At 41.6% G+C, this 22,261-nt stretch overlaps 1 protein-coding gene across 1 annotated transcript in view; it reads right to left on the bottom strand.

The window, feature by feature from the left end:
- LRP1B (LDL receptor related protein 1B) overlaps positions 1–22,261 on the bottom strand; it is a 1,255,163-nt gene that overhangs the window by 706,320 nt on the left and 526,582 nt on the right. Inside the window, exons 4-5 of the mRNA XM_054044441.1 lie at positions 7,229–7,348; positions 5,213–5,341 (exon numbers count right to left, since the gene is read on the bottom strand). Coding sequence (XP_053900416.1) covers positions 5,213–5,341; positions 7,229–7,348 — 249 coding nt within the window. The remainder of the gene's footprint in view (positions 1–5,212; positions 5,342–7,228; positions 7,349–22,261) is intronic.

Raw genomic sequence — 22,261 nt, 5'->3', positions numbered from 1 at the left:
ATAGTGTATGTGGGAATTAAAATGGACTTTTCTTTGTTTAAGCGAAGTCCTAATGAGTACAGAAGATTGATCAGGGATAAGGCTGCTGACTGTACTGCCTGACAAGATCATCCCACCAGTAACCAGTTGTTATTGATGTAACTGATGATCCATGGTGGTAAAAGTGGCCTGCTGCAAGGCCAAACAGGGAGCACTCTGTATTGGTAGTGGTTCAGACCTGCTGTGAATCTCAGGAACCTTCCGTGTGCAGGATGGATGGCTGTGTTGAAACTGACATCCTTCATATCAAGAGCCACTTACCTTTGGTCAGTGAAATAATTATTCATGCCTGAATGACAATCTGCACATCGAGGTTCAGAATGAAGACATTTAGTTGTCTGAGAGCTAAGATGGGTCTCCATTCTTCCTTCTTTTTGTGAATGAGGAAACACTTGGAGCAAAATCCCTTTTCCCAATTCCCCATGTGAGGCAGTATCAAAAGCTTTACTAAAGTCAAGCTATACCTCATAGAAGATTAGGGTTGGAAGAGACCTCAGGAGGTGATCTAGTCCAAACCCCTGCTCAAAGCAGAACCAACACCAACTAAATCATCTCAGCCAGGGCTTTGTCAAGCCAGGCCTTAAAAACCTCTAAGGATGGAGATTCTACCACCTCCGTACGTAACCCATTCCAGTGCTTCACCAGCCTCCTAGTGAAATAGTGTTTCCTAATATTCAACCTAGACCTTCCCCACTGCAACTTGAGACCATTGCTCCTTGTTCTGTCATCTGCCAACATTGAGAACAACCGAGCTCCATCCTCTTTGGAACCCTCCTTCAGGTAGTTGAAGGCTGCTATCAAATCCCCCCCTTACTCTTCTCTTCTGCAGACTAAACAAGCCCAGTTCCCTCTCCTCATAAGTCATGCGCTCCACATCTACCACTTCCTCCTATCCGCAAGGCTTGTTACCCTGTCAAAGAAAGCTATCAGGTTGGGAAACACAGTATGGGGAGGAGGTGAGCAGCCCATAGTGGTGAAAGAACAGGTTAAGGATTATTTAGAAAAGCTGGATGTGCACAAGTCCATGGGTCTAGATCTAATGAATCCAAGGGTGCTGAGAGAGTTGGCTGATGTGATTGCACAGCCATTCACCATTATCTTTGAAAATTTGTGGTGATCAGAGGAGGTCCCGGATGATTGGAAAAAGGCAAATATAGTGCCCATATTTAAAAAAGGGAAGAAAGAGAACCGGGGAACTACAGACCAGTCAGCCTCACTTCAGTCTCCGGCAAAATCATGGAGCAGGTCCTCAAGGATCCATTTTGAAGCACTTGGAGGAGAGGAAGGTGATTAGGAACAGTCAACATGGATTCACCAAGGACAAGTCATGCCTGATCAACCTGATTGTCTTCTATGATGAGATAACTGGCTCTGTGGATATGGGGAAAGCGGTGATGTGATATATCTTGACTTTAGCAAAGCTTTTGGTACGGTCTCCCACAGTATTCTTGCAAGCAAGTTAAAGAAGTATGGATGGGATGAATGGTTTGTCGGGCTCAACAGGTAGTGATCAATGGCTCGATGTCTAGTTGGCAGCTAGTATCAAGCAGAGCACCCCAGGGATCGGTCCTGGAGCCGGTTTTGTTCATCATCTTTGTTAATGATCTGGATGATGGGATGAATTGCACCTTCAGCAAGTTCGCAGATGATACTAAGCTGGGGGGAGAGGTAGATATGGTGGAGAGTAGAGATAGGGTCCTGAGTGACCTAGACAAATTGGAGGATTGGGCCAAAAGAAATCTGATGCGGTTCAACAAGGACAAGTGCAGAGTCCTGCACTTAGGAAGGAAGAATCCCATGCACCGCTACAGGCTGGAGACTGACTGGCTAAGCAGCAATTCTGCAGAAAAGGAACTGGGGATTACAGTGGACGAGAACTGGAGTATTGCATCCAGTTTTGGTCCCCCCACTACAGAAAGCATGTGGACAAATTGGAGAGAGAGTCCAGAGGAGGGCAAAGGAAATGATTAGGGGTCTGGGACACATGACATATGAGGAGAGGCTGAGTGAACTGGGGTTATTTAGTCTGCAGAAGAGAAGAGTTAGGGGGGGATTTGATAGCAGCCTTCAACTACCTGAAGGCAGGTTTCAAAAAAGGAGGGTGGTGAAGCACTGGAATGGGTTACCTAGGGAGGTGGTAGAATCTCCATCCTTAGAGGTTTTTAAGACCTGGCTTGACAAAGCCCTGACTGGGATGATTTAGTTGGTGTTGGTCCTGCTTTGAGCAGGGGGTTGGACTTAGATGACCGTCTGAGGTCTCGTCCAACCGTAATCTTCTATAATTCTATGTACACAAAAGTGATCAGCTCCAGACATATTTAAATGAACAGAGCAACATAGCATCTTATTTATGTCCCTTGAAGTAACAATATGATATAATTAATCAAGATGCTGAACATTTAGGCTTAAATAGTGCATAACAGCACACAGCCCAAGTACTGTCAGTATTAGGGTGGCAGTGATGGAATTCTCTACTTCTGGACACTCTGCTGCCACTACTGCAGTTTGACCCCACTGTACCCTTTCACGGTGGGGGGAGGTGAGGGGATCCTTGAAGCAGTGGCTCCTTTGGCTTCACTCTAATGACAGAGCCACTGTCAGCTCCTCCTGTACTTGGCAGCTTTGGGCACTGATCTTTGCAAAACTGAGTCTGAGGCTTCATAGTGGGTGCAGATATCAGAGCAGCTCCTCAGAATTCTACTCCTCCCCCGACCTTTGGGCAGCAGAACAGCACGACTGCAGAGGCAGTGGCAGATTTACCCCTTAATAAATTCCTGCCCCAAAGATTATGTGTCAAATTCTGCACTCATTTACAGCAAATCAGGAGTTACTACATTAATCAAATGGAGTTATAAAACAGAGATAAGTGAATCCAACTCCAGCCCACTGTTTTTATTGTATTCCTATTTTGCAGTTTGGTTTAAAGTCAAAATTTGTGAAAGGTGACAGATTTGGGCACTGGAGACTGAATTTGGATGTGGTCCCTAGAGCACTTAGCAACCCAGGGCATAGCTCCCTCCACTTTGGAGGCACTAAGACACAGGTAGTGCCTCCCTTTCCCGTCATCCCCCCGCCCCCCATGTGGCCTTAGAGGAAAACTACAGACTGGAGCCGGACAGAAACTCCAGGCCATAGGACCAGAAGCAGCCAAAGCTGGTCCTCTGGACGTTAACAGAATTGTTTACATTTTTGACAGGACTCTCTCTGCCCTATGCTGATTAACTGTTTACTCAAACCCTCCCCCTCCATCACGTTCTCTCCACACTTCACCCAGAACCTGTCTCCTTACCCCTCTTCCCTTCAGCTTATTCCCTCCTAAATAACCTACCTCACAAAAAAATTGTGGAGCTAACATGCTGTTTGCTGCCACCAATTGTTCATTCTACTTATGTGTTATAACCCTTCCCTCATGGTGTCTGTCTGGTCTATTTAGTTGAAAGTTCTTCAGGGCAGAAACTGTCTACTATTCTGCATTTGCCTAGTGCCTAGCAAAATGAGGCCCCATTCTTGGTTGGCCCTTATGCACTACTGTAATAAATACGATTAATAATGAATAATGACTGCAACTCTCCTTGTTTTCACCTGCTAAACAGTATAAAGGAAGCTAAAAATACATCAAATACCTTCCTAATATTACTTTCCAATGTAACCAATTGCTGCAATTGCCAAAGAAATGTTATATAGTCAGTCTGAGAGCAGGTGGTTCATGCAATTGCAAACAGGAAAGCATGTGAGACAATTTCTCTCTATTAAGATGTAGCCCACACAATGAAAGTGTGTTTGGAAATCCTGTTCTGCTTATTCAAAGAACAAGTGCAACAAGGTCAGCAGCAGTATGCATTTCCTCACACTATCTCAGCCTTGACTTGAACTATATTATACAGGTCTCTGTGTTCATTGAAAACTGGTTCTTTGCTGAGTCTGCCAGTAAGGGTAAAAATTGCTGTAAACTATGAGAGAAAGAGAGAGAGAGAAGCATTTCTCTATGAGGAAGTGGCTGAGTGCCCCAGCTTATTTCACATGAGCTACTGAAATACTGACAGATGGCTACCATCGTCAATCATTACATACTGGGCTGTATTTATACTATAGGTCAAAGACTCATCTCATTATCAGTCCTGGAGCCATCTACCTTCCCCAGTCCTGAACTGTTTTTACTGTATCAGATGCAACTCCTGTTATGTCCCACCGAAATAACATTTTTTTTTAAAGAGAGAGTTGAGAAGAATATTAAAATAGTTTTTCTCTGTACGGAGTTGCTTGTATCAGATTACCTATTTTTTTAATCTATAACCATGCTATGTGGATCAATACAAAACTTTAAGTTTCAAGTCTTACTTTTTGAGCTCATCAATATTTTAAATCGTAACTCTCAGTGGTACTAAAATAAGAACACAAGTATGTAGTTTCTTTGCCATAGTGTTTGCTAGTTTTAGCTTCAAAAACACAGCATCTGCCAACTGACAGAAAAATACACATTTGTTTCCTCTAGATTTCCACATATCGACATAAAATATACCTTTATAATAGGATTTGGTCATTATATATGTTGAACAAATTGTAGGAGAAAATAAGAATAGGTTGCTGAGACAATACACTGACTAGGGAAATACTTTGTTCAATTTGTCTTCATTAAACAGAATTCACTAATTCCCTTAACTGCTTAATTTATTATTGGTAATGAAAATATGCATTAATTAACCAATAAGGCATAATGTGAATATGAAGATCTTCAAATCAACTCACTGGGATGTTGCACGGAGCAAGGCAGAGGCTCATGTCTCTAATATCCCAAGGGTATAATTACCTCATGATAATTTCCTCTGACACCCAGGTTGTCTCAGGGAGGTGGGGTTTATGTGGAAATTGTATGTATTAAGATGAAAGAGGGAATTGGCAGCTCCACTAATCTTGACTGAATAAAGTAGCTTGCATAACTATATTTACCCCTTCAGAAAGGTTTCTAGGTAATCAGAATCCTCCTTCAAAAGTGTTTTGTAATAATCCATGACAATGGATTATTACATGGATTTACATAACATGGATTTTTTTTCTAGATTTCTAACAATGGATCACTGTATTCAAGGAAAATCCATCTCTACTATGTAGAGAAAGGCAGACCCAGAGAACTTTAAGAAATCATTCTTATAATGTATAAAAAAATTAAACTTACCATTTTTGGCCTTGCAAGATTTGTTGTCAGGCTGAAGTACATAACCCTCCACACAGCTACATGCATATGATCCATCTGTATTCATACAGGTTTGGCTACAGGTTCCATACACATTACATTCATCTAAATCTAAAAGATACATTGAAATAATATGCAAGTAAGAGCCCCCACTTAAGAGTAAAATCTTGGGTGTGTGTGCAAAATTCACCCCCTAAACAACATTATAAAAGCAAGGGTAAACCCTCTACAGATAGATTTTTATTTTTTCGCATTGTTTTCAGCCACAATCTTATCTGAGCAGTCTGCTGATGAAACTATGCCATTAACCAAACAGAAGGCCAGTAGTTAACACTGCAAGGCTAGCTGCTATCCAGCTTGAAAATTAAAGGCCTTCAAATGATCAATGAGTAACATAACAATTAGGGAACCACTGGGGTTATTGCTGCCACCAGAGACCACTTCCACCTGTACTATATGTAAGCATTTAAAATCTCCATTGACTATGAATGAAGCAGCGTTTCAACAGAGGAAATAACTGAATATGCATGTCAACTCATTCATGTTAGGAAACTATTTTAAATGGTTTAAGCTCTTTAGTGGAATCGTCAGCTTGTACCTATAACTGTCAACAACGTTATAAAAAACCTCAAACAACTCAAATGTCCAAGGAAAGAAATAAAAATGCAGGATCAAATTCTCAGCTAATGTAAATTGGTATAGTTCTATTACAGATAACCAAGATATGCAAATTTACAGCAGCTGAGAATCTAGCCAAAAATCATATTAAAGAAAAAAGTCCCAACAACTTGCTAATGAAATTATTGTATCTATTTTTTCCAAATATTACAAAACACAAACCCAGAGATCAGAAGACACACATATAAGAAATTACATTTATGCAGAATATTTCTGTTAAAGTGGGGAGGAGGAATGATAGCCAGCAAGTACATTAATAAAGAGATGGGAAAACCCTATCTACTTTTGAAGAGAAAAAATTGTTGGGAAATAGAAATTCATATATTGCTGGAATAGAAAAGGAATATCAATTTCAATCTAAACTTCACAGGCAGAAACCTATTAAAAGGCAAGTGCAAAACTAAGCTATATGATTGAAGTTTTTTTTTCATGGATCACACTCTGACCCAGGTTTACATGGATGTAAGGGGTATCATATCCCCAAATGGCTCACAAGGTTTCAGAGAATGCTCAGGAGAGGGAGGCTCAGAGATGCTTAGAAAGGCAGCTCATGCAGATGCAGATGAGCTCCAGGCCTGTCTGAGCAGCCCTAGACAGATCTTAATACTCTTTCTTCTCACATTGAAGGCACAGGAGGGTAGAAAGGATCAGCAGGGATGTCCTGACTGTCATCCTTCTGGATTGGAGTGCTGGTGGGGCCACAACCCAGTTTAGATTGCTATGAGATTACACACGTGGTCCTTTGAAATGCTCGTCCATCTTCACTACCTGATGCACAAAGCTCATTCTGTTTCATTGGCTGATTATGAGTCATAAGTGTGAGCATTGGGGGTTGGGGGGGAGAGGCGAGAGGCAAGTAGATCCTTGATCTCATTCTCAAGATTCTGACTGGACTGCCATATATAGTAGTTGGCTCAGATGGAATCACAGCTTCCACCCATAGAGACACATTTGTCTCTGATGTAAACACCAGAGAGGGACCTTCAGGTCTTTCTGTAAATTTTGCTGTGCTTCACAACTTATAGTAAATTTCTAAAAAGATGCTACTTCCATTGAGAAGATACACCTGGCACGTCAAATATAAATGTGATTCTAGCCAAACAGCAGTAGCAAATGTGGGAACTCACTAGCACTGTACCTAATTACCTCACATGCCTTGTTTTGTGTAAATATAGTTTAACCATTTGTTTATACCATTCTAAAACCAAATTTAGGATCAGATCCTGCAAGAAGCTCTGCAAAGATGCCATTCTTCACCTTCATGTAGCTTCTTGCAAGACTGGGGCCGTATTCTTAGAGAAGGTGACATTTCCTAGTTACCTTTGCAGTTTCTTCCATCATCGCCTACTTCATATCCATCCTCACAGTAACAGCCGGTGCCATTCCTTGAAATACTACATTTGTATTGGCAATTCATCTGTTGGCATTTGGGTAATAATTCTGTTAAAAAAAAAAAGTTTAGAAGAAAATTTTACTAGAGGGTAAACCTTAGTTTTGATTATTCCTAGACCACGACTCATATATGGAGGAAAAAATCAACACCGTTTGCAGTAAATGCTGCTCTTGGGAATTTATTTATGATACTAAGTACATTGTGAAAAGCTTTGCATTTTCAGCAAAATAATAAAATAAAATTGTTATTCTATCAAAAGCTACTATATGCTTTATTATTGTCTAGGTGTATTATCACTCTGTTCAGGCCTCCAATTTTGCACATTAGTTATGTTCAGTCAAAGCAACATTTTTGTTTAAAATACTTCTGTTATATTAAATTATTTTTTCAAAAACAGCCAAATGTTTGAGAGAGATTTCAACATCCATGCTTTTCCTATCTGTCACATAAATTGATTTTCTATCTTTTGAGAACTTGTTTTGATTTACTGATGCATGTATAACCTTCACAGCAATCAATGTGAATAGATTCTGTTTTAATAATTTATTTGCTATTGGCATGTAATGTTGGACAAACAGTGAATATAATATATTTCATTACTACTGAACTCTTTCATAGAAATCTACTGCTGGAGCAATATTAAGTATATGCCATCTGGACAAAACAAGAGTCATAGTACTAAAGGCTTGAAACCTAGCAGAAGCAACATGGTAGAAACAGCCATTGTAGTAATTATTTCTTGTAAGACTCAGATTTGCAGAAACAAACAAACAAACAAAAACCCCAAACCAGCCTCACCCCAAATTGGATGAAGTGTCTAGAAAATTTTGCTTTTTAACACAGGGTGTTTTAATGAATTGTGACAGGTTTTTTCTCTTCCTGGGGGAAAATAAGAAATGGGTTGGTAGAGGATTTGATCTTTTCAAAATCTGTAGATATTTTCCACAATTCAAGTCTATCTGAGTGCTGCAGGGGGACTGCAAAATAAGCTCCAAATGGATAGAGAAAATTCAGTTTGGGGACCAGTTTAAAGTAATTGGGCATATCCGTGAGAAAGAAACCTGGCTACAGTTTAACACTTGGGGTCTTTACAAATGGTTAGTTGAAGTCAGCCTTAATCCATATAATCATTATTAGTGGGGGTCTATTTGTCTTGAAGAAAGGAGTCAACAGTTTTGTTTGAGGACTGAATTTTCTCTTAGGGTGATCCATTTTAATTTCGTAGCTGCTAGGCCCTCCATCAGGGTGTGACAGTTATATTTTGGGAGAGAATTGAATGTGACTGGCACATGACATTATGACTCATAGTAATGCAACTATTAGCGAGAGAGGTTTTATTATTTTAAAAACAAAAACATAGTTCTCATAATAATTAGAGGGTCTTTCCTATAGTTTTTAATCGTGCAAAATTAATGGACTGACTTGCTGCTGAAAAGTTGTCCCTTGTCACAATCTGTATACTTTTCAAATGTTCTCTGTGTGATTTCCCTATTTCTTTTGTAATAGGAGAATTACATTTTTTTGGCTGCAGTTTCTTTTGTTGGATCCCTGGTCCTAGTCTGTTCCTGAATTTATTTTGTCTTTCCAATAACTAGCCCATATTTGGACCTTAAACAATAAACCTTCCCTTAAGATGACTTGAAATGGAACTGTTCTCTGAGATAGGGAACTAGAGGCAAGGCCGATTATATGTATGTTTATTTAAAATTACATTCTGAATGAAATTAACATATACATGTCATTTGCAAAATAAGTATGGATTAAGCAACTTTCCAACATATATTTTTCCTCCTCAAATATTTCTCTTATTCTACACAAATAATAGCTATTATTACCAGAGGATGACTATTTAACTTACAAACTGGATTTGGATTGTTTGCACTGTTCCCATAAAGGGGTACAGAGCCTTGAAATGAATATTGCTGACCAACTCTGTAGCCAGCTGAGACTGTTGGAAAAAAGCAAAAATAAATTGGCAGTTGAATTCCACTGTCTGACAGTGACTGAAAACACATGGTGACTTAATCTATCTATGACTTGTTTGCATACTACTCATAATTTTCTGCCTGAGTGAGTCCACATCTAATATCATCACTATAATACACGTAAAGATTTTAACAAAAATACCCTTACATTTTCTAGTAAATAAAATTCAAATATTGTGAATTAACCAACTGACTGAAAAATGTTTTTATTCACACAACCCTGCTCTCATTCTTTCTACTCTTCTTTTTGTTTCTCTCACTCTCTCCTAATAGCTTTCTCAGTCTCCTCATTCTTCTGTCTTCTTCATGACACCCTCTGCACTTGGAACAGGCAACTACTTAGCAATGCCAAATGCCTCCTTTCTCTTTTTCAAATCACTCCTTAAAGCCCATTTCTGTCTGCGTATTATCTGACCATATGCAAAATCATTACAATTATTTTCCTTAAAAGAAAATGTCTCAAGTCTGAGTGCCAATGATGGTTTCCACATATGTTGAATTTCCTGAACTTGAGACAGGTGCCAGAAGAACAGAGTGGGAAAACAAACAAACAAACAAGAAAATTTTACCATCAGTGAAAACAGACCAGATCACAAAAAGAAACATTTTTCATTCTTGCCCCAAATTTTAGGCCAAATCAAAAATCAGTTCTCTCAGGCAGAATGGGACCCAGGGCCGGCTCCAGGCACCAGCTTGGCAAGCAGGTGCTTGGGGCGGCCACTCCGGAGATCGCGATCGCCGCTTTTTATTTATTTTTTTCCCCCTGGGCAAAAACCCTGGAGCTGGCCCTGATGAGACCTAGTGCAAAATCCAGTGAAAACAACAGCAGTCTTTCTATTGACTTCCGTAGGCTTTGTATTAGGTCCATAGTCAAGAAGGATCAAATTCTGCCCTGATTTACACCCTGTACAAAGTTATTTGAAACCTTGGTCTTGTTCTAGATATGTGACAAGGCAGAACTCATCTGGAGAGTTAAGAAAGGAGTTTTAGCCTGAACTCTGACTTTCCTTGCTCTGTGGTTCACTACATGTTAATTTAATTTAAATAAACACCTTTGTAGGGTTTTATTTTTCTTATTTTAAGTTAGCAATTTTAAAAGTAGAAAATATAAATGATAAGCATTAAGTTCTAGAGGGATCAAGCTTTCTTCAAATGACATATTTTATTTTTTTCCTTTCTTCATGGGACCCTTGCCTGCATTAGAGGCGGACAGACTACAAATATTTATTTCGAAAATTCAAAGGATTTACAGGTTAGTTGGTTGATTAGTTCTCATACTGTCACTTGGGCAACACAGAGATCACCAAACATGTTTTGTGCCTACATGATGTTCTGTCCTGTGCCAAATCTGGAGCTTATGGGGTAGGATGTCTGTGAGGAAAAGGTGTCTGTTGATGCCATCCAGCCATCATGTTTTAGGCCTTCCAGAGGGTCTCTTCAGTCCTGCTGTCTTTGGGTCAAAATCAAATATGATTCTTGCAGTGAAGTTGGTGGGCATTTGACGGCATCGGGCAACCATTTGAAAGAGTGGGACCTGGTTAGCTACAAAATGGATCTCATCATTGAACTTGAATTTGTAACATTTGATGTTTTTGATTATTTGGAGATGCTTCATCTGAATGGTATCCAACTTCCTTCAAACTTGACAGTTTCAGTCCCATATGTCAAAATACTGACCATCAAAGCATTATATGTCATCAGCTTCATCTCTTTACTTATCAGGGTGTTTGGTTTGTGAAAGACATTCTTATTGAGGTGTCCCATTCCTGATGATGCTTTTGCAGTGTGGGCTTCAAATTCTCTCTCAAGCCTGCCTGTAATATTGACAACATTTCGGAGGTAGGTGAAATCACCAACAATCTTCAATGGGTGTTCACACTATAGGATGCTACAGCCCATCACTGAATGGATGGATTTTACTTTTACCGCAATTAATCTGCAGGCTGATTTTTGCCGCTGAGGTTTTCAAGGCTTCAGGTATCACAACCAGCTCATCCACTGATTCAACAAGTAGTGCTATGTTGTCAGCAAAATCAATGTCAGTGAGGTTCTTATCATATGCCTAAAATTCACTTACTTAGACCCTGGTCAAGCGTGTAATCTATGACAGTATTAAAGGCTTCTGGAGCAGCAACACACCCTTGTCAAGTGTCCAACTGAATTCAGAAGAAGGCAGTTCCTTTCCCATTTACAAGAAGTTAACTTGAGGAGTCATCAAATAGGAAACAGAACATTCTACAGAGTCTGTCAGGGAGACTTTCCAGTTTCAAGATCAGCCAGAGTGATTCCCTATCAGAGTCAAATGCAGACTTGATATCCACAAACGCAGTGTGAATGGGGTGTTTGGACTTTTGTGCCTTCTTGATAAACTGGCACACTCTGAAGATTTGCTTTGTCATAGAATGACCAGGAGTTAAGCCAGCTTCTTGTGGTCTTCTCTTGCTCCTAAAGATATCAGTAGCTCTAGCCAACAAGACAGAAGCAAAAACTTTACCTGAGACAGATAGAAGGGTAATGCCTCAATAATTACAACAGTCTCATTTGCTGCCTTTACATTTCTAAAGCTGTAAAAAATGTCATTTTGCACTCAGACAAGACCAACTCTATTCTCCAGATTATATTGAACACCATCTGCAGCCAAAAAAGAATAGCTGATTCAGAGGCTATTTTAGCAGTGCACCAGGAATTCCATAGATTTTTGCCACATTATTTCCCTTAAGTTTCTTTATAATTCTGTGGGTTTTGTTGATAGTACATTCACCAGGATAATTTTTATTTCAGGGTCCAAAGAAATTGGGGGTATGTTTATATTATGACTGAAATGTTCACGCTAGTGTGCCATGCACTCCACTTCTGTATTGATTAGCTGACTAGAACTGAAGTAGAGCGCACCGAGTGAATGACTTTCTCATCAGTGAGGTTGTCCAAGTGTTTATACAAGAAGGTGACATCACTCCTGGCAGAAGCTTCCTCAAGTGCCATGGCTTTGGCTTCCATAAAAACTCTGTAGTCAGCATGTACTGTTTTATTACAAATGCCATTTAGTTTATGATATATGACCATATCACCTCTCAAATGAGCCATATGATGCTGTTTGATTATGTTTAAGATATTAATGGAGACTAAGGGCTTCTTGGCTCTTATTTTGGGACCAATGACGGTCATAGCAATATCGATTATCTGGGACCTGAAGTCCATCCAGGTGGATTCAGCATCAATATACTCTGGCATGGTCTCAAACCTGTTTGAGATTTGAATTGCATAACAGTTTTGAATACTATAGATTTTTAGGTTAGATCATTTGAATTTTGGTAACCCAATCATTGCTTTGCCTGTGCTTTTTAATCTAAGTTGCAGAAACTAATTAGTGGTCTGTGTTACTGAGCTCAACAGACCAATAAGTTCTGCAGTTACTGATGGATGATTTCCAAACATGAGAGATTATAATGTAATTAATCTTCTTTATTTAGCCATCATTACTCGACAAAGTAAATTGGTGAATTCACTTCTTCTTTAATTTACAGGAAAGTGGGCTAGGTATTTTCAATACATTACCCCCCAAATTACCCAAATTTATTTTCTTTTATATTTTAAAGGGCAAATTCTACCCCGTTCTACATGCCTGTGTAAGATCTCAGACACAGTGGAACTAATGCAGTTCTGCTACCCAGGAAGAAAAAGCTGGGTGTCAAAAAGCCATAATTGCATATCATGGAGCACAACTTCATGGAGGCTTTCCGTATGTAACCTATAGGCTAGGAAGTACCAGGGATGAATAACTGCCAGAAGCTACTCTAGCTACTAGCTCCCACAGAACATGGCTCCTCAGACTTGGTGTGAGTGACAGGATTTTGCCTTCAGCTTTCACTGAAATCAAATGGACTTTTGTCATCGTCTTTAACAGGAGCTGAAGAGGGGACCACATTTCTTTAACTTAAGGTAAAATAGTATCCTCAGGTACAATTGCATTGATATGGGATTGCTTCCCACTGAGTTCACATTCAACCCAGCATAGCCCATTGCAATTAATAGCCTCTGTTTATTCCATATGGTTTACTGCTCATTGCATTGCAGAAACTTATGGATCTAACTTCTGTGCATAGCCATGATCTGTAAAACCCTTCCTAGGAAATCATATCTATCCCAATGCTGCATTGACACAGTTAAGATCAGCAAGGATGCTTGAATTGGATCACCCAGGATAAAAGAGAAGGGAGAACATTTTCTAAGAAATCCCATTCCTTTTGTATGCTCTCCTCCACTGTCTATTAGCCCAAAGTAGCCCACACCTGAAGACATTCCGAGTATGCTGCAAAGGCCCATTTGTCTGAGTGATCACTGGTAGAGAGCTGAGGTAGTCGAGTTGGGATTTGGATTTTAGGGGAAAGTGTGGTGAGAGAGTTTTGATCACATTGAGTCTGATTAATAGTGAATAGTATGAGGTGTAGTGAGGCTAGAGAGTAAGGCAAAAATGCTGCTGCTTTAATTGAATTTGCTTAATAATTTCAATGTGTTGTGTTTTAATTCTATGTCAATGGTCCTCAGAGTCACGGAGAGTTGAAGTGTTTGTATCTAAATAAATACATGAATACAAATAAAATGAATAGAATAAATGTCATTCATCCTCCTGACTGCTACTCAGGTGACACTAGCAAGGTAAAAGTTAAATTGATTGAGCATAACACAGAGCATGTAGTTCAAGGTAATAATCAGAGCAAAGTTGCCTGTAAGCCACTTTGGCACTGTAGGGATTCTGAGCTGCTCCAGAGATGAAAACTACTCTAATTTTCCACAGCCTTCAAGAGCCACTCCACAGTCTGGAGAAGCTCAGAGGATCCAGAAGTGTTGTGTGGTACAGAAACTGCTATTGTCCCCAGGACACACTCTGTAGAAAGCTGCTTATGGCTGTCCAATGCTGTGCCTATGCAGGAGGAATTCTCCCTGGCACAGTTCCACAAGAGTGACTTATAGGGGCCAGGGTGGAGAACAGAATCTGTCCTGTTATTATACATATATTTTATTGTAATTAGAATTGATTCTGGTGGGGGAGAAGGAGAGCTCAGAGGGAGTGAGGGGGTAGAAAACATGGTAAATGTATCTAGAGCTGATTGAGGACTTTATATTTTATACCATCAATCATCCTATTTATACCTTGCTTGCATTCAAGTCTTGTGACATGTTATGCCAACTAGCAGTTGTCCTGGAGGGAGCTAACTAGTTAGCAACCACCAGAGAACCCTTAAATTAACATCAGTGGTATTTAACCAAATGGGTCTAAGAAGCCATGGTAATATTCATATATTTTTTGTATTCACATACTAATTTTCCTTCCCCAAAATAACTAGAATGTTTTGCCTGTATGCACAGCTGCAGTGACTAGGTCTCTTAATCTCTGTGTAACACTTTTGTGCCAGAGAACATCTATACAAGTTCTCCTGGCAATTCTTCTGTTGAATCTAGCAAAGGTCAGCTGCTTTATTTTGTCTGGGTATGGAAGGAATCCATAAGTGAAAAAGTTTGCTGCATGCATCATAACATCTATTTACCCTCGCTGTTGTTTTCCCTTCTTCTTTACTAGTACCTTTTTTCTTCTTCATTATACATCAGTGATGCTGAAAACCTTTCACAAAAAAATTAGTAATTTACCCAAGGTATTTTTAGCTAATTAATGGGACACTAGTGCAGCACTTTAAAGCCTATCTTTCCTAACTGAGCGATAACTCACTAAAATATCAGTGAAGGCAATAATTATCACTTTAATAAGAGCAATATATGATTTTTCTTATATACTTATGTTCAATTTGGCATGTCCAATGTGGCAAGGGATGGATTAGGGATGGAAATAATCCCATTGGTTAACAGATAGGAGGCAATAGTTTAGATATTCCAGAAAGAAAAATTAAATAGCTGGAGACCAAGAGCCTGATTCTCCACTGCATTTCACCTTTCATTATGATTTAGTAACATTTTACACCTACTTTGCACCAGGGCAAATGGCAGAGGAGTGTAAGTTCCAAAGAGAGCTCTGTTAGGACAAAATCCTGCCCCTCCACCTCCAAATCTCTACCACAAGCAAACAAAACCCAAAATTTGGTAAAACCATGGCAATTCTGGGAAAGGAAGGGGCTAAGCTGTTTAGAAAGTTGTACAGGGGAGCTGTACAGCTACCATAGAAATCCACTGCGTGGGACTCTGTGTCACAGAATTTGGGCTCAATCGTGGCCAATGAGATGGTGCAGGATTTTGTGAAAGTGGCAGGAGAATAGGATTAGTGTAGCCAGTGGTTCCCTGAATTGCACAGAACCACTGGCCACAAACTCTGATTGACTGTGCATGCCCACAGTGGGCTACAGCAGCTACTGGAGTCTGTGAACTAGCTACATAATTGGTCTATGCCCTGCACCAGGTTTTGTATGAAGGGAGCCAAGTGGGAGGAGGGAGGGATTTGATTCCTCTGCTCATATATGATTGTTTTGTGCAAAGTCTATGGAGGTGGAGTTGAACATTTTATCTTAAAACGAGACAAGTCCAATGAGGTACTTACAGGAGCATGTTGTTAAATTTCTACCACCTAACTAAAAGGAAAATTAGAACAATTTCCTTGCTTTTGAAGGAATTTAATACTTCTCTAGATATTGCTTAATTATTCCAGAGATGATGATGCATCCTTCAGGCTCATAACAACACTTCTGAAGAACTCTTTAAAAAAAAGTATGCAACAGATAGCACCAACTGTCAGTTTTAAAAACAAAACACATTGCTCAAGGGAGAATATCCTTGATCGCCCCCATTTCGAACTGCTCACTGAAACACTGTTTTAATATAATGGATTTTTTTTCTAGGAACAGAGTAAAAACTATTTTAGTGTGCTTAATACAAGTTTAGTTCCCATAGGGTTTAATCTCCTTGTATGGAGACTCTTATTGCAGTTTAAGGATACTTTATAGCACGTTAACTTGAATCTATTCCTTATCAACTTAAGTTAAATGGATATAAGGCATGTGTGAACTGAAATGACAGTGTCCACAGGAGGAGGTTGCACTGATTTCACTAAGTTAGTTTCTAAACCAATTTAGTTAAATGAGTAAAAAAATGTTCATGTAGAAAAGGCTTTTACTGAAGAGGGAAAACAAATGAATAGATTCCACAGTCCCTAACCTCTCCTTGCATTGTGCAAACAGTGGCAGACAGTATATACTAGAGTTCAAAGGAGACAATGTTCATTAGAATCCTTTGTTAAAATATTGGCACCACATCCTTGGTTAGACCCCATTTCCCTCATATTGCCAACTTGTGATCTTTTCATCACAAGTTTTACAATATTTGGTATTTTTATTAAATATTAATAATATTATTAAACTCCTGCTATGTGAGAATTCCAGCTCTCATTAAAAAAAAAAATTCTAGCCCTATCTTGTTGCAGAGAAAAATCTGAAAATGTGATCCCTAAAGGCTGAAAAACTGAAAGGCAAATAAAAAGAACCAACTCTGTTGTGCTGTAGAAAGGTGCTAATGACTGCCATCAGGGGGGTTTGTGTCCATAGCTCCCATTAAAGCCAATGGGCATGTCAAACTCTCTTTTTAGGCTCAACAAAAGGTGCAATAAAGCCACAATTATGTAGTCAAGAACACCTGCAGACAGTGAGGGTTACCATCCAAAGCGCTACACTGCATCAGCATCCTTTCGTCTGCGAGAGATGGTGGGAATTGCAGCCTATGATGTAGATGGTTTGCAATGTCTCATGTGACGGAATAGTTCAATCTGAGATTTGCATGATCTTTGGCAGTTGTTGCAAACATATTTATCTTGGTTGGGAGCTACTTGCTTCCAACTGGTTCTTTTCTCTTAAAGCTGTAGGAGCCATTCCTTTTGTGGACTTTGATGCTCTGGAGACTTGTTACGATCACTTGCCAAGGTTTTCCCATCAGTCAGGATCAATTCCAAATTCCTTCATATCTTGCATGTGTCTTTATAGCAAAGCTTCGGGCATCCTGTTGTTCTTGTTCCCTCTGATAGCTCCCCATATAACATGTTCTTGGGTGTGCATCCATCTTCCAACCTACTCAGATGGTCCAGCCAGCGCAGTAGTCTTTGCTTGAGCAGGCTATCAGACTTGGTAAATTTACCCTTTGAAGAACCTCTGTGTTGGTGACTTTATCTTGCTATTTGATGTCAAAACTAAGCCAGGGGTTTCTGTGGTTTAAGGCTGTGTGGTGTGGGAGGGGGCAAGCCAGCAGAAGGAGTGTGACTATGTCTCTTCAGCCCAGGAAGAACAGACACTTTCCCTAAAGCCTGGTTCAAGCCCTTTTCTTCAGGACTTCAGCTTAATTTCTTCCGAACAACACCAATTCAGCATGCAACTCTTTCTCCAAGCCACATGCCAGGGCCTGTCACAAAAGCTATATAATGATTAGTGGAATTGGAGTCAAAGGACCCATATTCCCTAGAGGGACTGTTATTGATGGGACACCAGTGAAAACTTGGAGGAAGGCAGGGGAGTAGGGCCAACAGCTACTCAGCCACATAGAGCAGTTCACAGGGTTTAATAAAGTACTACTTTTTTACCTGAACTTGCATTCAGCCTCACTCTTTGTGAATGAAACAAAAGCTGACTTCCTGTAGCTCTCCACATCAACTGCCCTAAGCGTTGGCTTTTATAATCACCTGATCTCCAGCTGATAAGTCTCAACTAGGAGATAGCTGATCTACCACAAGTGACAAAGGTCCCAAATCCCTCTAAAGGGCCAGCCAACCTGTGACAGCGTCCCTGAAGGGAAGCAAAATGACAGAGCTTTGGGGGCTCAGAAGGGTATATCCACAAAGCGGGGGTTTGGCCTAAGCCAGGGGTCTAAAACATGTGGCCCGGGGGGTTCTTTCGTGCGGCCCGCCAAGCTCCCCATGCCCCCCGCCCGCACGCCCCTCTGCCTACCCCGTGGTGCCACGAGCCCCGCACCGCTCCCTGAAGCGGCTGGAACTATGTCCCTGCAGCCCCGGGGGGGGGGGGGGGGGAGGGAATAGAGGGTTCCATGCTCTCACTTCCAGGCACTGCTCCCCTCAGCTCCCATTGGCCGGGAATGGGGAACCGCGGCCAATGGGAGCTTTGGGGGAGGTACCTGGAGGAGTAAGAGCAGCACAATGCACCGTTCCCCACCCTCCCACCCCCCCGGGACTCCAGCTGCTTCCTGGAGCGGAGCGGAGCAGAGCGGGGCCAGGGCAGGCAGGCAGACAGGCAGCCTGGGAGCCTGCCCCCCCAGAGCCATTCTAGGTAAGCAGCGCTGGGCCAGAGCCTGCACCCCGCACCCCAACCCCTGTCTGGAGCCCCCTGCCACATCCCACACCCCAACTCCCTGCCCTGAGCCCCCTGCCACACACTGCACCCCAACCCCCTGCTGCACCCCTCACCCCTCCTGCACCCCACACCCCAACTCCCTGCCCTGAGCCCCCTGCCATGCCCTGCACACCTCCTGCACCTCAACTCCCTGCCCTGAGCCCCAATCACACCCCGCACCCCTCCTGCACCCAACCCCCTGTCCGGAGCCCCCTGCCACATCCCACACCCTCCCACACCCCAACTTCCTGCCCTGAGCCCCCTGCCACACCCTGTACTCAACCCCCTGCTGCACTCCTCACCCCTCCTGCACCCCACACCTCAACTCCCTGCCCTGAACCCCTGCCATACCCTGCACACCTTCTGCACCTCAACTCCCTGCCCTGAGCCCCCATTACACCCCACACCCCTCCTGCAACCCCTGGGGGCAGGGAGGGGGCAGAGTTGGGGTGAGGACTTTGGGGAAGGGGTTGGAATGGGGGCAGGGAAGGGGCGGGGCAAGGACAGGGCCTCATGAAAGGGGTGGAGTGGGGGCGGGGCTGGGCTGGGGGCAGCAAGGGGTGGGTGTCAGTGATGCGGCCCTTGGGTTCTCATGCAGCCCTCATGGTCATTTGAGTTTGAGATCCCTGGCTTAGAGCCCTGCCCCTCAAAGGGGGTTAGGGCCTAACTTTAGACCAGCCTAATTTGGGATTCACAGCCATGACCCCTCTCCCAGAGTTAGGTGCTTAAATCAGGTCAGCCTTTTTTCGCAAACAAATGGAGGAGTAGGAATGGGGTGCTGCTGCCCCTGCCTCCCAAATACCCAGTTGCTCAGTGGTTAGGGCATTCACCTGAGATGTGGGACACCAGTGTTCAAATTCCCAGTCTGCCTGATCCGGAGCAGGGACTTCAACCCACATCTCCTAACATACAAATGAATGCACTAACCACCTCTACAACAAAAAGGTTTTTGAGCAGGAATTGATCTAGTGGGTGCACTGTTAATCAGCCTCTGAGAATGTCTCCTGGATTGGGGCCCACAGGTGAGAGGGGTGAGGGAACACCTAGTTTGAGAATCTCTCCAGAGTTTAGGCACTGAACACCTTGGAGACATAAAGTTCAGCAAGGACAAGTGCAGAGTCCTGCACTTAAGATGGAAGAATCCCATGCACGGCTACAGACTAGGGACCGAGTGGATAGGCAGCAGTTCTGCAGAAAAGGATCTAGGGGTTTCAGTGGACGAGAAGCTGGATATGAGTCAACAGTGTGTCCTTGTTGCCAACAAGGCTAATGGCATTTTGGGCTGTATAAGTAGGAGCATTGCCAGCAGATCATTCCCTTCTATTCGGCATTGGTGAGGCCTCATCTGGAGTACTGTGTCCAGTTGGGGGCCCCACACTACAAGAAGGATGTGGAAAAATTGGAAAAATGATTAGGGGGCTGGAGCACATGATTTATGAGGAGAGGCTGAGGGAACTAGGATTATTTAGTCTGCAGAAGAGAAGAATGAGGGGGGATTTGATAGCTGCTTTCAACTACCTGAAAGGGGGTTCCAAAGAGGATGGATCTAGACTATTCTCAGTGGTACCAGATGACAGAACAAGGAGTAATAGTCTCAAGTTGCACTGGGGGAGGTTTAGGATGGATATTAGGAAAAACTTTTTCACTAGGAGGGTGGTAAAGCACTGGAATGGGTTACCTAGGGAGGTGATGGAATCTCCTTCCTTAGAGGTTTTTAAGGTCAGGCTTGACAAAGCCCTGGCTGGGATGATTTAGTTGGGGATTGGTCCTGCTTTGAGCAGGGAGTTGGACTAGATCACCTCCTGAGGTCCCTTCCAACTCTGATATTCTATGATTCTACAAGGACTTAAAGTGGTTTTGTGCATGCCCACTGGTAAGAATGTAGCTACTTCGGGGACTTTACTGATGGAAACTTAGGCATCTAAGGATTTTAGGCACCTACACAGAGTTAGGCAGCAGCTCAGCAGGGTTTTGAGGATATACATTTTGGACACAGAAGCCTAAAGAGGCAGTTAGGTACCTAACCTGCTTTGTGGATCTATCCCAGAGCTCACTGGAGTGGAACGCTTGGGGATTTCTGAGCAGGAAACGGCCTGCTTTCCGTTCTTTGTTTCCACTGCATTTAGGGAAACAGGATGTTGTGTTTATTTTTTTATGAATAAATAATATTAAAACAGGAATATTCCTGACTCATACCACTGATTTCTCATCTAAATGGAAATAACTCCTCCAGGCCCAGAATTTTGGCTGGCCATTCAGGTCAAAACTGCAACTTTTTTTTTAAATTTACGATTGGCAAGCCAATCCCATGGTTTTAGGCTTCCTGATATCCACTGGAATCCTCAGTCCAAAGTTAGGCTCCAAGTTATCAATGGTTCACAGTCAAGCTGGGAGGGAATATTCAGTGCAGTCCCATAGGGATCTGTCCTGGGCCTGGTTCTATTTAGTATCTTCAAAAATGATTTGGATAATGGTATAGAGAACACACTTATAATGTGGACCACAGCATGTTGGGAGGGGTTGCAAGTGCTTTGGACAACAGGATTAGAATTCAAAATGATCTTGACAAATTAGAGAAATGGTCTGAAATAAACAGGATGACATTTAGTAAGGACAATTACACTCAGGATGAAATAATGAATTGCACAAAATGGGAAATGACTGCTCAGGAAGGAGTACAGCAAAAAAAAGGATCTGGGGTTTATAGTGGATCACACACACTAAATAAAATCAACAATGTAATAATGTTGCAAAAATAGCAAACATCATAGTTTGCCAGCCAGTTATTGTTATAAATTCATCTATCAAGAGTTGAAGAACAGTAAAGTTGTATTTAATAAAATGCCTCAGTTAGCATCCCCACTTTGGAGAGGATAAAAAAGGACTGGGATCATGGTTGGTTAAATTCATTTAATTGCCATCGCTTCTGAGACACATTGACATCCGAAGAAGTGGGCTGTAGTCCACGAAAGCTTATGCTCTAATAAATTTGTTAGTCTCTAAGGTGCCACAAATACTCCTGTTCTTTTTACGGATACAGACTAACACGGCTGCTACTCTGAAACATTGACATAAGGCCTTTGTAGATACAGAGGTGGTCTTGAGATGTGGTATGGGTGGTATATTTAAGTAGGGGAACTGCAAAAGCCCTTCAGACAAATTTCTGTTTCTGGGGTGATTCCCCCCCCCCCCCGAAATAACTCTGTGAATGCCGAGCCATGAGAACCTTAAGAATCTCTGCTACTGGCAACTGCTGGAAACATTTTCTATAGTGAATATAGCTGATAGAGCTGATTACACTGAATACCAAAAGTATTTATAATGATTGTTGCATATTTAAAATCTGGCCTAAATATACACACTAAAAGTTGCTAGGAATTAGTGTTGTAGTTTGGTACTCAAATAATTTAATAAGGATTGTTGTAAACTCTGTATAAAAATGTCATTCTGCCACTGTCAATTCGTCCCTCCATCCCATCTTGTTCTCTTGAAAGGGTTTCTTGAAACTACTAAATATACTTTAGATACTGACATTGGTATGAAATATTAAATTAAAAACAAACTGAGAGCCTTTTCTTTTTATTAAAAAATGAAAGCAGTGAGAAGAGCATTAGTGGGGAGGATGTGTTATAGAGACTTCACAATA

The sequence above is a fragment of the Malaclemys terrapin genome, chromosome 11 (genome assembly GCF_027887155.1).
Source record: "Malaclemys terrapin pileata isolate rMalTer1 chromosome 11, rMalTer1.hap1, whole genome shotgun sequence".
Lineage (NCBI taxonomy): Eukaryota > Metazoa > Chordata > Testudines > Emydidae > Malaclemys > Malaclemys terrapin.
Note: the sequence above shows the minus strand (reverse complement) of the source record. Positions and strands in the feature narration are given on the sequence as shown.